Consider the following 15,430-nt stretch of genomic DNA (forward strand, 5'->3'; position numbering starts at 1 on the left):
CAATCTATCAAAGATACACACAAATTGATTTCAGTATGAAGTATTAAGTTTAAGTAGTAACTTTTGAAATTATCTAATTTAAATTTGATTATTTCGGACCTGGTAATACAGCATATAACTTGAAAAAACAGGCTGGTATTTGCCCACCCTGCCCATTATTACCAGCCGTCCCTGAATCTGATATATAGGCAGGAGAAGTTTCATTAATATGATTATAGCACATTATGCAATCCTAAATCTAACAGGGATCCAAAGTAAAGTCCAAAAACAAAGGTGTGACATGATCACTTTTTTTCCTTTTCAAAACGAATTTTGCCGCTTGGTTTTGAATGCGCTGCAGTTTGCCGAGGACATTATTTGGGATAGAATACATGAGCATATTACAGTAATCAAGTCTAGAAAACATCAAGGAAGAAATGAGGATTTGAACAGATTTTTTATTTTTAAAAATTGTGAAATTGTGAAATTATTCTGAGCTCGACATAAAGTCTTAAATAAATTATCGATATGGCAATGCATGGAAAGGGTCGAGTCAAAGCAAACACCCAGATTTCTAGCTCTGTCAGTAAAATGGACTTTTTCGTTTTCAATTATTGTAATAAAAATTGTAAACTCACCTTTCATTATTTTTTTTAGGATCACACAAAAGAACTTCCGTTTTTTCTTCGTTCATTTTATATAAACATACAACCAACATAACATTACAATTATTTTTTAAAAACCACTGCACTGCATTGTGTCAGACAGTTAAAATAAAATTCCCTTTATTCATTCCATAGGGGAAATTTGTCTCTAGGGTCTATTCCAAGGGAAACTTGAATAACCCAGGCGTATGCCGCAATGCAGCACCGCAAACACAGCGCGGCGGGTATTCGAACACGATACATTTAGGTCGGAAGCAGAGACCGTACCGCTGAGTCAAGCTGACCTGATGAGAGAAAAAATACAAGAAAAAAAAAAAACAATCCCAAAATCTCTCTCTCTCTCTCTCTCTCTCTCTCTCTCTCTCTCTCTCTCTCTCTCTCTCTCTCTCTCTCTCTCTCTCATATGACACACCTAAGATAACGCTCGTTCTCTTTCTCTTTCTCTATCCTTCACCCATTCTTTCTCTCCTATACTCTATCATCAAAAGGTATGCTGTGTAGGTATGCTTTCATATCATGCTAACGATGATGATGATGATGACGATAATGATGATCATGATGATGATGATGATGATGACGACGACGACGACGACGACGATGATGATGATGATGATGATGATGATGATGATGATGATGATGATGATGATGATGATGATCTAATAGAACCAACTACCCAATTACTGCTGAGTGGATCATGGCCCTTTGTGTGTGATAAGAGTGCTCTACCAACTGAGCTATCGGGACCTCCAGGTTGTTCCATAATTGATGCTATGCGGTTAGGTAAAATACTCACAGCATCTGTCACTCGAATTAACGTATCAAAACACAAAACTGGGTATAACCTTGAACGTTTATAGTCTGATATATTGTTCAGGGACCATTTGTAAAGCGCTTTGAGAAGTTTCAGTGGATATTGCGCTATATAAAAGCTCAATTTTTTGTGTGTGTGTTTTTTTTTTATAGTCCAGTTTTGGTTTAGCTGGGTTTATTTTATATCATTTATCTTTTGGCAACCTTGGGCAGCGTCAACTCTGTCCGAAAATAATTGTACAAGCGCCAAACAAGTTACCTGTCTCATAATATGCGCTAAATTGGAAAAAGACAAAAAGAAAAAAGAAATGAGCTTTAACCCCCGATCCTCGACCGCTGTATAAACGTAACATACCATTCCCAACTGACTTACGCCGCAGTCGTTTAAGTGTAACACACCTTTTCCAAGTGACACGGGCATCAGTTGTAACACACCCGACCTTGATTCAGTAAAAATTCCATTGTGTTCTTTATGAAATAAAAGCCGAAGTTTGATTGGTTGATATTATTAGTTTCAGCCAATCAGCAAACAGTTTATTTAAGCTGTTTGGGTTGAGTATGAAGCTAGTTTTTGACGTAAGAAATGACGCGATCAAACCCGAGTGACGCTATATGTTAGCTACGTCATTCAAACTTGCTAGGCAAGTACTGGGAACCGGTCGTTATTTCCGGTTGACCCCAGCTAGAGTTAAGATAGAGCCATATCAACTGAATGTGCTCAAAGCAAATTGTTTTACAATGGGTTTCAACCACACAGCAACTCTGAACGGTAATATGTACAATGCATCATGTATGCGAGGCACTATCACAATTTATATTCTTACAGAGACAACGGTGTTATCGGCCATATACTCATATACTCACCTGGATACAGTGAAAGAGCAAGAGAAAGAGCATTTTCCAAGGTCTCAACTTTGTGCCATCTAAGCGTGATTCCAACCAAGGATCTGTCTTACAAAAAACAAGAAGTAATTAACTACTTTGTAATGCATTCAAGTACCTAAATGAGATAATAACAAAAAATAAGTAAATGAATAGACAAATAATTGGATAATGAAATAAACAGATAAATACATGAATGAATTAAAATAAATAAATAAATAAATAAATAAATAAATAGGAGATTAATTTCATACCAGGAAACACTTCGCAATGAAAATTACTGCCCTTTGTTGACCCAATTGCAGTTAGATAATTTTCAATCTCTGTCACGTAAGGTTCCAAAGGTACCTGAGGTCATTGCGTTACTGCCACTGACAAAGTGCGTTTAAAATGCTTTCTAATGTACGACGAAGTTTTTGTCGATCTGTAAGTATTAAAGTCCCCCCCCCCTTTACATTGTATTCACTTTTCTAGTCAATAATAGACAATCAAGAATTTGAGTGAGGTGGGAGTGTCACCACACCCTTCTCTCACTCTCACACTCACACACCACCACAGTACAGGGGGCCACAGCCACAAATCTCAATTCAACCTCTGAGGTTCTCAGTCAGATCCGAATTAAAGCTCAATCCCGGTTTTATATTTAAGTTGGAGCTATATATCGCGGTAAAATCTAAAAAAAAATTATGATCATAAGAGAGCCTTCAATTCACATGTGAGTGAAAGTTCAAGCAAAGTGAAAGTGAAAGTAAAGTTGATGAAGAATCAATTAAGGGGCGGTTTGGGTTTTTTCTAAAAAAAAAAAGTTAATTACCAATATTGGGCGGTTTTAATCATTCTGTATCGCTATTATAGAGGTTAAAAAACAACATTTACATTTATGGTGAAAAATTTTAATTATCTGTGTTGATACCCATTTTGAGACCTAATTTGGGGGTCTGACATAAAAAAATATAACAATATTGTGGCAAACGGCAAATGTTCCACAAAAACTAATGAAGGAATTACATCAAAATTCTTCCCTTTTGTCTGCATTGTGCCATTGTATGTCACCATAGAGAGATTTTACGGCTTTAGCTTACGAAATTTTTATTTGCATTACAAAGTTGAGATTCAAAATGGTATGACAAAATTGATCTTAAAAATTCAGAATTAGGATTATAATTCAAAATTCACATATCTTATTAAGAAATCTCTCTATGGTGACATAATACATTATCTGTGTGATAACTGGAGATTTTCAGACAATTTCATTGAATAGATTCCGAGAAACGTTTGACACAGTATCCCATATCCTTAGACAAATGACATATTGAGAAAATAGCAAAATAGCTTCCCGTTTTTCACACTTTTCTTACTACCTGTACCATTTTCGACTGTGTTTCTCGTGCCCTTTATATTCTACTTTAAGAATTTGGACTTCAATTATATTATTTCTAAGATAATAAAATATATCATTTTTCACCAAAATCTCAAAATCAATTTTTCGAAGGATTTTCCTAATAATTAGACCCAAACCACCCCTAACCTGCCCTGGCTATACTATTACAGTCCACTCTGGATAATCGCAACACCTTGGGCTCAGCGAAAATGTTGCGATTAACCAAAGTCTGTTTCCTGTCCACTTTTGCAACATTTTAATTTTACACAAATATGGTAAACTCAAACCAGTAGTTGTAAACATTGTTCTAAGTCCACCACAGTCACAGACTGAGCAATTTGATTGGAATAAAAAATATATAGCAGCCCTGTATAGCTTTTGACAAGCAAAAGCAGCTTTGAGGCCAGCCGACATCTTAAAATTGGATTCACCTTCACTTTTTGTTCTCAACATTTGTCATCGAGTCCAAGAGATTAGCCGTGATGAGAGACCTGTTGGTAACAATGCACAGTTGTCAATCACAAAACAAAGGATATCATCGTTCAGTCTTTCCTCACAACTGTCATCGTCTACCTGTTGTCTAAACCATGCCCAGCCCAATCGCCTCATATCTAATGGTCACAGATGATCGCACAAACCTGAACTGCAAAGCCCTGCCCTCTTTTGTCTCTAAAAGGGTGGTGACACACTAATGTAGTATTAAACCCCGCCCACTCTTGATTCTTCAACGTGTGATGATTATACCCATGATCCTTGAATTTGCCTCCTTTTGAGGTCGAAACTTTGTTGCGATTAACCAAAGTTTGTTGCAATTAACCAGTGACTTTTATTTAGAATTAATTCCGTTTCTTGGGAAATGTTGTGATTAACTGAAAGTTGTGATTATCCTGAGTGGACTGTATAAATGATTTTTATTAATATACACACTGGTTCTGAAAATGTTCAAACTGAAATTAGTTTGCTAAAGCACACTTGAGAAGAGAATCCGACTCTGTGATTTTTGTATCAAGATGAAAATCGCTATCTAATTAAATTATTATTTTTTTGGAAGAACTTCAATAAACAGGCGCCACTCAGGGACAATGCGTGATTACACATCAAATTTCATAGGTTATATATAACACATACATGTTTATTAAAAAATAATATACCTATAAAATATTAAATGCATCCATATATATATGATACATAGATCATATTAAATGGATTCAAACTTGAGGTAACCAGGAGTCGTATATATATACCTTCCTCGTCATTATTTCAAAACTGCGTCTCTTCGGACTCGAGTCTGAATAGTCTCCTGTGGCTATTCAGACTCTAACTTCAATGCACATGTGCAATCAACAAGTTCTTTGGACTCGAATCTCGAATTTATTTTAGTTATTGACATTTAGGTACATACAAATGATGCAAATGAAAATAATTATATTAACTATCAACAAGCAGTCTAAACTCTGAGAGATCAACACTTAAATCAGTCATGTTATATCATCAAATCACAATGTAAAAAGTAACCTGCATAGTTTTGCTATGTTTCATCTGATAGGTAGATGATGAATTTTTCTTAAACGCATTGCATCAATTGAAATTTTATAGAGGCTAAGTGGTGAGTTGACGCGTTTGAAAATCTGCCAAGAGCAGAGACAGATTTTTTCTTCTTCTGATTTTGCTCTGCATTGATGTGTAGTTAATCACACACTCCCTTTTTATACTTATGATGAAAAAAATAATTAGAGTTTTTGGTCTTCATCGACCATCAGTTAGTTGCACACCTCTCAAAGAGAGAGAGAGAGAGTGAGACACGCATACATTTATAGCACAATAATAACATATTGGAAGTAGGTTTTTAAAAGAAAGTTAATGCTTAGTTTTATGAGTATCAACCGTTGATTACAGAAGAAAATTTGTCTCTCTAAATATTTTCATTTGCTAGGTTGTACATTTTGTTCAAGGTCATAAATTTTATTTTGAATTTTTGCTGGACGCCTTGATCAATGATTTTAATGACACTGTTGATGACCATTTCAATAATCACCCAGCACTGCATGGGGTGAATTACTAATATTCTATCACTTATATATCAAGGAGTAGAACAGTCATGTGCATTTCCAAGCAAATATGCATTAAAAAAAATTTTAAGTTTATTTTTACACAGGTTTATTTAGAGGCTTACGAGAGCCTGCACACCCATTCATCATGACTATGACTGAAGGCAAAGTTATATTTATTTTTATTTTATTGATTTTATATTGTAATTTCAGGCTGAGCTTTTGAAGAGGTTCAAAAGCACATTAGTCCTTGCAGATCACAATAATGAGACTCTGACACCAGTCACCCTAAACACAATTACAGCTGCTTCCAAGCTTGGTGGGGAGGTTTCCTGTCTTGTCGTAGGAAGTCAGTGTGCCAAGGTATTGACTTTTTATATTAATTATTTCTCTTTCAGGGTTATAATTTCACCTGACAAATTCAAATATACTTTAAAGGACCAGCTGAATGATTGTATGATTAGACCATGAGTTTCCATCACATTACAAAGAACATTTCATAAGTCTATTGGGAATATAAGAGGTGTAATGCAATGGAACAACAGATTATCTCACTTCTCAGTTAGAAAAGTTATCCTCTTATCTAGTTATAAATTTCCTCAATTCTCTTCTTGTTGTAAATGAAAGTGGCGATTTTCCCTCCACTGTAATATGCATCCTATCGACTACTTTTTAAAAAAATTTTTGCTTTAATTTTAGGTCGCTGAGGAAGTAAGCAAAGTTAAAGGAGTGTCCAAGGTTTTATTAGCAGACAATGAAGTCTTCAAAGGGTTTCTGCCAGGTAGGTTGAGAGTGTTTTAATAAAAAGTTATTTTAAAATTGTTTATTACTATAATTGTTTATGTTTTTACTTCGATTTGATTATGATAAACAGTATTGCCTATCATCCATCAAAATCATTATATAATCAGATAATTGTTCAAAACGTTGTACTCGCTCTTTAAATTTTATAACTATTGCACTATTGCCTATGGCTGCTATATTTGTAGATCTATCAATTATTAGCTTCAACTGCGGTACTTAATTAGTATATTTTATTTATGAAAAATCTGTTTGAAAGAAAATTTGACGTCAGAGACTGGGTGGGGTTCCTGACCTCCCATAGTGGGCAGGGAGGTACTTGCTGTGTCTTCTATCCCCTATATCTGTTTTCCAACTTGCTTTCTGTCTTTGTCTTGGAAAGAGATTACTTGGTTTTGTCCTGGCGCTGGCCTGAGTCCTAGCTGGGAGGGAAACAGTCAAATGCATTGTTATTGTTTTGGGAGATGATATTTTTTTCCTTGTAAATCATCTCTCTGTTATGTATTATTATGTTTGTTATTTTTAATGTATAATGTAAGCATTTGAGTGTATTCCTCTTTGTTGGATTTTGTGCTTGTGTCCGGATGAGACTTATAGGTGATCTCAAACTAAGTACATTGATGGTTTGCTCTTGGAATCTGCATCTGATCCCTATTTGTTCTCAGTTCCCCTTTCTCTTCCTTTCTCTTGGGTGCTTTAATTGTAATTCTAGAACTTTTTACTATCCCATTTTCTTCCTTTTTACTGGCGCTGATATAACCTAAATGTGTTGCAAGCGCCGTAAAACCCTTAAAAAAAAACCAAAAAAAAACGATGTCAGAGACACATTCACATTTTCTGGAATTTAAGTTGATATTCAATGATGCTGAATGCAAATTATTTTGTTAAGTTGGTAATTGTGACCACTCCATTTTTTCATTTAGTACTATGAGTTGGTCTAACCCTGCATCTTTGTCTTACCTTTTATTACATCAGAATTATAATAATGGATAGTAAATTTCATTCAAGTCAGTAATTTTCATATCATAGAGAAGACTGTTATATAAGAGTTAAGCTTTTATGCCAGTGTCCTTGTCATTTGCTATTCGGCACAAGTTCTGTCACTGTCTTCTCTGTCCAATCACTCATGTCCTGTGTCCATCTCATTCATGGTTATCCTCTTGAGCTTTTATGTAGTGCAATATCCACTAAACATGCTCAAAGGGCTTTACAAGAGGTCTCTAGCCAACAGCAACACTTAAGATGTAGGACGAGACATGATGCCTGTTATGCGTTATTACAATTTTTTCCAACAGACAATGCTGATAACGGCCAGGTACTCATTTTACACCCAGTACAGTGAAACAATGTTAGTAAAGAACCTTTTCCAAGGACTCAACAATGCGCCACTCAGAGTGGGACTCGAACCCAGGACCTTCTGATCTGAAGGCATCATACCACTAGACTACATAGCCTCTGTGTTGATATAGTTCACGAAGTAACAAAAATAATGATCTGAAGATAAAAATGAAAACAAAATGTAAAATATCCTTTTTGAATTTTACATAATCATTCAAAGATATAAGGTCATGGAGTCTTAATTATCCCATTTTCTGTGTTAAATGGACTGAAACCATTGCTTGCTACAATTTAGATAGCATGTTTGTCTGTGATAAAATAGTTCACCAGGTTTTACTGCTGGATGGTAGACCATTGAAGTACCTATTCCCCGGCTTAAATTTTGGTCATGTTCAAGACAGCTACAGGTTCAGCTAATTAACACACATGTTCATGAAACTATGCCGGAAAATCAGACTTTTTGACAATATTTATGTCTAATGAACTCGTGTTGTTATAAGAATTAATCAATTATGAGAAATTATGACACATGCCATGTCCGTGAATTCTTCTTTGGAAATAAGGCTCAGATTATGAGGTATTATGAACGCTTACAAATTATTTTTGAATTATATTTCAAAATGCATGAATTCAATTTTTTTATTGTAGGAAAAACATGTCATTATTCTTTTCTTTTCTTTTTTTTTTTATTTTTTATTTAGAGACAATTACACCTTTCTTGGAAGCCACACAAAAGGAGCTAAACTTTACACATATATTGGCCAGTGCTACTACTGTTGGAAAAGTAAGTAAACTTTATTTTACTCTGTTTGAGTCATTGTCTCTGTCACTTTGTGTGAGAGTGTAAAACAAGGAAGAGATTTGCTAGCTGTTTATTTTTACCTTAAGATTGCCTATGACTCTGATAACCTTTTTTTTTCCCCTTTTAATACAGAATATTCTTCCAAGATTGGCTGCAAAGCTTGATGTGGCTCCCATCTCCGAGATTATTGGAGTCATTGATGACAGCACTTTTGTGAGAACAATCTATGCAGGTTACTTTTTACATTGTGATTTGATGATATAACATGACTGATTTAAGTGTTGATCTCTCAGAGAATTCAATGATGTCCTATTAAAATTGCAAATACTGTTTATATCTATGGTAAATTCCTTGTCAAAAACTGGGGTTTTCTACTTAGGAAAAAAGTTATCTTTAAGAAAGCACAAATGGTAGTGTACTCCTCATAGTTCCATTTCTATGTGAATAATCAGACCTTTTTGTGCAGATATTGGTCATGTGATATGGCACTCGCCTATGGATCTTCTGAGGAAGCGGGTGGGAACAACTTGGGGTACTAATCAAGCACTTCTGAGGACTCCCGCCCTAGCGGAGTATTGTGCTTCAGTGTGAAGTAGATGCAGGAATGCAAACTTTGCAAATCCATGCATATAGTCCAGGATGCTGGCAACAACGCCTAGAGAATGGGGCCCGATAATGACAGCAATCCAGCCCCCTGATGTCTGACGTGAGACGATTACAACCAACTGGCTTAAGAGAATGGGGATACCCCTCTTAAGGGCATATTGGATGGTAACCCTGTTTTGAACCGAAATAAGTCCAGGCAACCCTTGTACTTAACATACACGCAATGGAAGCCAGTTTGGACGAATTCAATCTCTCGAGGGTATGGGGACATCAACTCCTCGAAACTGGGGGAGAAGTTGCCTGGCTTCTCTACCAGCAAGAGGAGACACTGGATGGCAGTGAACCGACTTCAGTTGATAACCTGCCTCACGGCATCCTCTCTTCATCAAAGGGACTTGCCATCTGTCCAACGTTTACCTGTGTGGTCTGAGTCTGAGACTGCAAAGCATCTAGTTGCATTGTGACGAAGCTTCCAGACGGGTTCGCAACTGTACACAATTGCGGCGATGAGTTAACAATCTGGATAGATCATCATAACATAGTAGTGTCACACCATTAGAAGCTGCTGCCTCCGGATTTGAGTTCTGCTCTGAGCGGCGATAGTGGAGTCCTTGCTAAAGGCTCTTTGGTCTCATTCTCTCACAGTACTCGGGTTATATATGCGTTCATAGAGGAAATGTTAAACAAGTGCTCAATGAATTATCTGATTTACTTTATCATTGACTATTTTATATTTCAATCCCTTTTAGATGCATTTCCTTAGTTAAGGTAGCAGCCAAAGTCAATAAAACTTTTTTTTTTTTAAACCTTTTGACCAGTTGGGCCTGTGCTTCAGACGATTATGAGGACTATCGATCATTTAGCGTAAATAACTTCTATAAAGAATATAGTTTTCACATTTTTCAAAGCTATACAAAGTATGAGAATGGAACATATTTGCTGAATTCTAGTGAGATCAAATAATTGAAAGTGTCCATAACATTGTTTATAGAGCAACAAAAACAAACTACTATGTTTGTTATAAAGCTGTATGAATTACATATTCACATAAATATTTTTGTTGTTGTTTATATAGGAAATGCTATTCAAACTCTGAAATCCAACGATCCAGTCAAGGTGATAACCGTTCGTGGCACAGCTTTTGAAGCAGCTGAAACAGGAGGCAGTGCAGGCGTTGAACCAGGCAAGTCTTTTTAGGGGAAGAGGATCTATGTTAAGCAGTTTTATCCCCCCTGCTTTCTTATCCTCTTTTTTTTAATACATTTTGAAAATATTTTTAAAATTGGTGTTTTTATTTTTAAACAATGAATTAAAGTGTAGAGAAAACAATAATATAAAAATCACGCATATTTTTGATTACTGACAACCTTATCTGAAATTAAATGATAAAATGCGAATTAATCATTACAGGTATTAAAAAAAATACAAAATGATTGCAATTGCCATGTTCACATAAGTGCAGAAACTGGTTCAGCTACTTTCCTCAAATTAGCCTTAGGGGACTTATCATCTGTTTTTAAAAAATTGTTTGATTGAAAAAAAATTTTAATATCGTTTTATAGTTTTGACTGGAATTCATTTTTCTTGTCTTTTTCTAGTATGGCTACTGTAATTTTGAAAATTCTTTCTACTAATTTTAAGTCAATCAATTTGATTTTTTTTTTCTTCTTTTCTGATAATTTATTGATTCAATTCAATTTGTGTTAACATACTGCTTTCCTTTAGATGAAATATCATTTTTAAAATGTCTCCCTCATATTCACTAAAGAAGAAAAGAAAAGACTGGCAACAAAGGAAAGGATTGTGCCATTATTATCGTCTAAAATAAAATCCTTTATTTCAATTCTATTTTTCTCAGCCAAATCAGAAGCTGCAAAGAGTGAATTGTCAGATTTCATTGGCCAAGAATTGTCCAAAAGCGATCGTCCTGAACTGACCAGTGCGAGAGCTGTTGTAGCAGGAGGTAATGGCTTGAAATATATATTTATAAAGATTCAGTTATTTACATATGTATTCAGGAATTAATTTTATGATTAGTGATTAGTTTGTGATATGAGTTTAAATATAGCCACAACTCCTTCATATTTTAGTGAATTATATGACATTTACAGGTTAAACTTTCACACCATCTGTCTACCTCTAGTTACCCTTTGTTTATATAATACAGTAAGAGGGTGAATATACCCTTCCCAAAATATTTGACATAAAAAAAGTTTCAATCTGTTCTCTACCAAAAAAGTTAGTTCATTATTGCAGTTTATAGCCAGGCTTTTGTTTTTTTTATTCTGTGTATGAAGTGGCATTGTCATGTTGAAAAAAAGACACCCCCTAATTAGCTGCACAGATCACATTCTCACCCTGCATCATATAATCTTTAATTTTTTTTTGAGTGGAGTTCCAAATTCTTCTTTAGATATCTTTAAAGCAATTGTAGCATTCAAACTATTTTTCAACCATCAACAATTGTATTTTAATTGTTTTATAATTGTTAATTGTCAATGATTAAGTTCATTCAAGTTTTGCTTGAAAAATTAAAGAGAAATTAACAATAAAGAATACTGTATATATATTATAATGTTTGCTAGGATAGAATAATTTCCTGAGGGTTTTTTTTTTGTTTTTTTTTTTTGGACACTTTATTCATAATTAATGAATACATTCCACCCAGTCTTGTAACTTTTCTCAAATCTTAAGAAATATTTTTTTGTATAATAAAACAAACTTTAAAGTGGTCTAAATCCTCTCTATGTAGCAGTGATAATTATTTACTACACATTTGTTACTTTTTATATCGAAGTATAATCAATTTGACTGCTTTCTTCCTTTTTCACCAATTCTTATTTATTTTTTTGGGTGCCAGGCAGAGGAATGAAGAATGGTGAGAACTTCAAACTGTTGTACGATTTGGCAGACAAAATGGAGGCTGCTGTTGGTGCTTCCCGAGCTGCTGTAGATGCTGGATTTGTGCCAAATGATATGCAGATTGGACAGACTGGAAAGATTGTGGCACCAGTATGTATAATTATTTGTTAGTTAAAAAAAATAATTGACAAATCGTTACTCTTGGAGTTTTTGGTACATTTTGTTATTGTTTTATTTTTTAAATTCAGTATGGACAGATTTAAGATATTTGGTTTAGTGTATTAAAGATTTTTAGGTGTGTTGGTAAAAATATTAAATTCATGAATATTTCTGTTAGGCATGTCAAAAAATTATTAGCATAAAATTATACAAAATTACTCACTTTTCACATTTTGCATTCTGTTTTTAAAATTTTCCATGTTGTTGACTCTAGAGCATATATTTTTCAATGTTTCTATGTTAACATATCTCTATTCCCTTCGAGTTTGAAATTCAGGTAAATCAATTCTGTGTTATCCTAGCAAAAACCAGCTACTATGACTAACACATATTACCCAGTCTGTCCATCCAGCTAACATTTCCCTTTTTATGATGTCATTATTTTAACTTTGTCATCTCACTTCAAGACTGTACTCATTGTATATTTTAAAATATGAATTTATAATTATAACCATCCACTTTCTTTTGTAGGAATTGTACATAGCTGTGGGCATATCTGGTGCTATTCAGCATTTAGCGGGCATGAAGGACAGCAAAGTGATTGTCGCCATCAACAAAGACCCAGAAGCGCCAATCTTCCAGGTGGCTGACTATGGATTGGTACAGGATCTATTCAAGGTTTGAATTTTTAATTTTGATTCGTTTACTTAGCAAATATTCTGTATGTTATCAAGAAAATAAATTCCAAAATGATTATCTTTATATAAAACAAAATTAAAACTAAGGTAGCCAAAAAAAAAAGATAGCACAGATGTCAAAGTGAAAGTTTCATGTTAAAATCACCTTTCCTTAATCAGAGCATGGAACAACTTCCTGCTGACTCCGCAGAAGCTGCTTCTGTCGATACGTTTAGACAAATTTTAAAAGTCTGTCATTCGGATGAAATTATAGTACTGTGGACTGGTCCCCATACTCAAGGTTACCACAGAACTGATGATCTCTATGATAAATGACAAAAAATGTGAAATTTTTGCTCTTTTCACGTAAAAAACACAAAACTCAATAAAACTTAAATGTAAACCTTTACTTATATTATATACTTTATATATTAATTACTCAGACAAAGTCCCATTATGAGGTCATGCTTGCAGTATGAATGGCGGCTATTAAGGACTTTTGTCTATTACTGTATAGTGCAAAACTTTGGAGATCCTGGTCTCACAACGTACTTTCATTTCAACCTCGACTGTCCGTGTTGTCCAGACAATCAACATTATTATGGAGGGAATCCTGCACTGGTCCTCTGTCCTCATGATATCATAACCCCATCTTCTTTATAAGACTGCCTCTCATATTGTCTATGTTTTACTTGGTAAGGAGAGAAAACCCATGTTTAATAATTATTGCCTTGTTTTTATTTTTTGAAAATATTATCAGGAAAATGAGTGGAATATTTTGAAAATAGATGTCAGCGATCATTAACCAATTGATGCATGACACACATTATCTGGCTATATATGTTTGCTTGATAGGTGTGCTGTCAAGTAAATCTGCAGTTGTTCTTTTCCAAATATTCATCCCCTCTGATTAAATGTAGAAGTTTTTCACAGACAGATTAATGTTTAAAGTGTTCATTAAATATTCTGTTTGGTTATTTCTCTGGGGAGGGTGTGTATTTTGAGTATTTTCATCAATTGATTATATTAATTGCTACACTTAGAAATTGTGAAAAGATAAGAAGATTATAATCCATTTTTCAGGCTATACCAGAGATGACAGAGATGATTGGCAAATGAAAAAAGGTTACAATCAATGGAAACAGACAATGTTTTGATATAATATAATACCTTTATAAATACTGCATTTTCCTGTTCTAGACACTAAATAGTTCCTTTTGAGATTAATTTCTTTCATTTAGTATTATTTTAAATTTTTAAAAGATTTTTTCTTATGATATAATTGATTTAATTTAATAAAAAATAGTGATCTAAAGATTCTTTCTGTATGAAATCCATGTGTTGAATTAGACCTTTGTCACTTTTTGCAAAATTTCTAGAGGTTTACCATTCTCATACACATTAAGTCTTGGGTCTAATGCGCATAAACATTCAATATTTGACCCAATCGTAAGAAGACACATACTTTGAAGCAGATGCGAGCTAAGAAAATTTCTGGTTATCTGCTGGGATTACCAAACTCACGCATCTCATGATCCCTCTTGTAATACCACAACAGGAACTGTGCAATCAACTGTTTTGTCAAACTTTTACTTTGGTTCTAGTTTTCACAGTAACTTGCATATTTTGTTTGTTTTTTTGGTTTTATTTTGTTTATCATTTCTGGTATTTATTTTGTTTTTCAATTCATGTCTGTTGCATACATATTGGTTATGACTGTATATTTTATGCTAATGGAATTCAGAAGTTAGAGAGAACAAGCAGAATTAGTTAATGTGCTTTTTGGTATGAAGTGATGAAAGAATGAAAGACTAAAATGTAAGTTATTTATGAATGCAATTTTTTACATTATTTGTTTGTGATAAATCGACTTATGATTGATTCAAGAACCAATAAACAGTTTTCTGACTCGTACATTTTACTGATTTTGTGTTGTTACTCTAAGAAAGGTGCTGAAAGAGATTAAAAACAAATAAAATAAAAGCCTTTAACATTTAAAATTTGTCAAACCAGGAATTAAAAATATGTGAGGAAACATAAGGAAGGTTGTTAAATTTCTCTTTGTTACAGTTAACTCCCGGCAATCTGAAAGGTCTTATCTCCATCCAGCGTAAAACAGAAAAGAATTAGTCCTTGGCTTAATCAATTGTTTTTTTAAAAAAGGATTTACTTGCTCTTGTGGGATTAGTTAGGTCTTTTAACCTCCCATGGTGAGAGGGAAGATCACTCTTGATGTCGTGTATATCCCTGAATGTATTCCATATCCAGGTTGCTTTCTGTCTTTGTCTTGGAATGAGATTACTTGGTTTTGTCCTGGTCCTGGTTGGAATGCTTTGCTGAGAGGGAAACAGTCAATTGTGTTTGATTTTGTTGATATTTTTAAAATTGTAGACCATTGCTGTTATAGTTTTTTAGGCACA

General features: G+C 34.2%; 2 protein-coding genes across 3 annotated transcripts in view; one reads left to right on the forward strand and one right to left on the reverse strand.

The window, feature by feature from the left end:
• Positions 1 to 2,397, reverse strand: part of LOC144964812 (D-serine dehydratase-like) — a 76,995-nt gene extending 74,598 nt beyond the window's left edge. Inside the window, exon 1 of the mRNA XM_078899455.1 lies at positions 2,319 to 2,397. The gene's annotated coding sequence lies outside the window, so the exon portion shown is untranslated. The remainder of the gene's footprint in view (positions 1 to 2,318) is intronic.
• On the forward strand, positions 2,150 to 14,924 carry LOC144964811 (electron transfer flavoprotein subunit alpha, mitochondrial-like). 2 transcript variants are annotated; one of them, XM_078899451.1, is made up of 10 exons: positions 2,150 to 2,422; positions 5,979 to 6,128; positions 6,465 to 6,546; positions 8,606 to 8,688; positions 8,839 to 8,938; positions 10,388 to 10,495; positions 11,171 to 11,275; positions 12,173 to 12,324; positions 12,865 to 13,011; positions 14,094 to 14,924. In XM_078899451.1, exons 1-10 carry the CDS (start codon positions 2,243 to 2,245, stop codon positions 14,127 to 14,129), a joined length of 1,143 nt encoding a protein of 380 aa, XP_078755577.1. In that variant the 5' UTR covers positions 2,150 to 2,242; the 3' UTR covers positions 14,130 to 14,924. The 2 variants fall into 2 exon arrangements, with proteins under 2 accessions (XP_078755577.1, XP_078755578.1); XM_078899452.1 differs by lacking the exon at positions 2,150 to 2,422 and adding an exon at positions 2,613 to 2,762.
• Positions 14,925 to 15,430: the final 506 nt, after the last annotated feature.

This window comes from Berghia stephanieae, chromosome 2 (genome assembly GCF_034508935.2).
Source record: "Berghia stephanieae isolate SIO BIC M18660-M18661 chromosome 2, UCSD_Bste_1.3, whole genome shotgun sequence".
Classification (NCBI taxonomy): domain Eukaryota; kingdom Metazoa; phylum Mollusca; class Gastropoda; order Nudibranchia; family Aeolidiidae; genus Berghia; species Berghia stephanieae.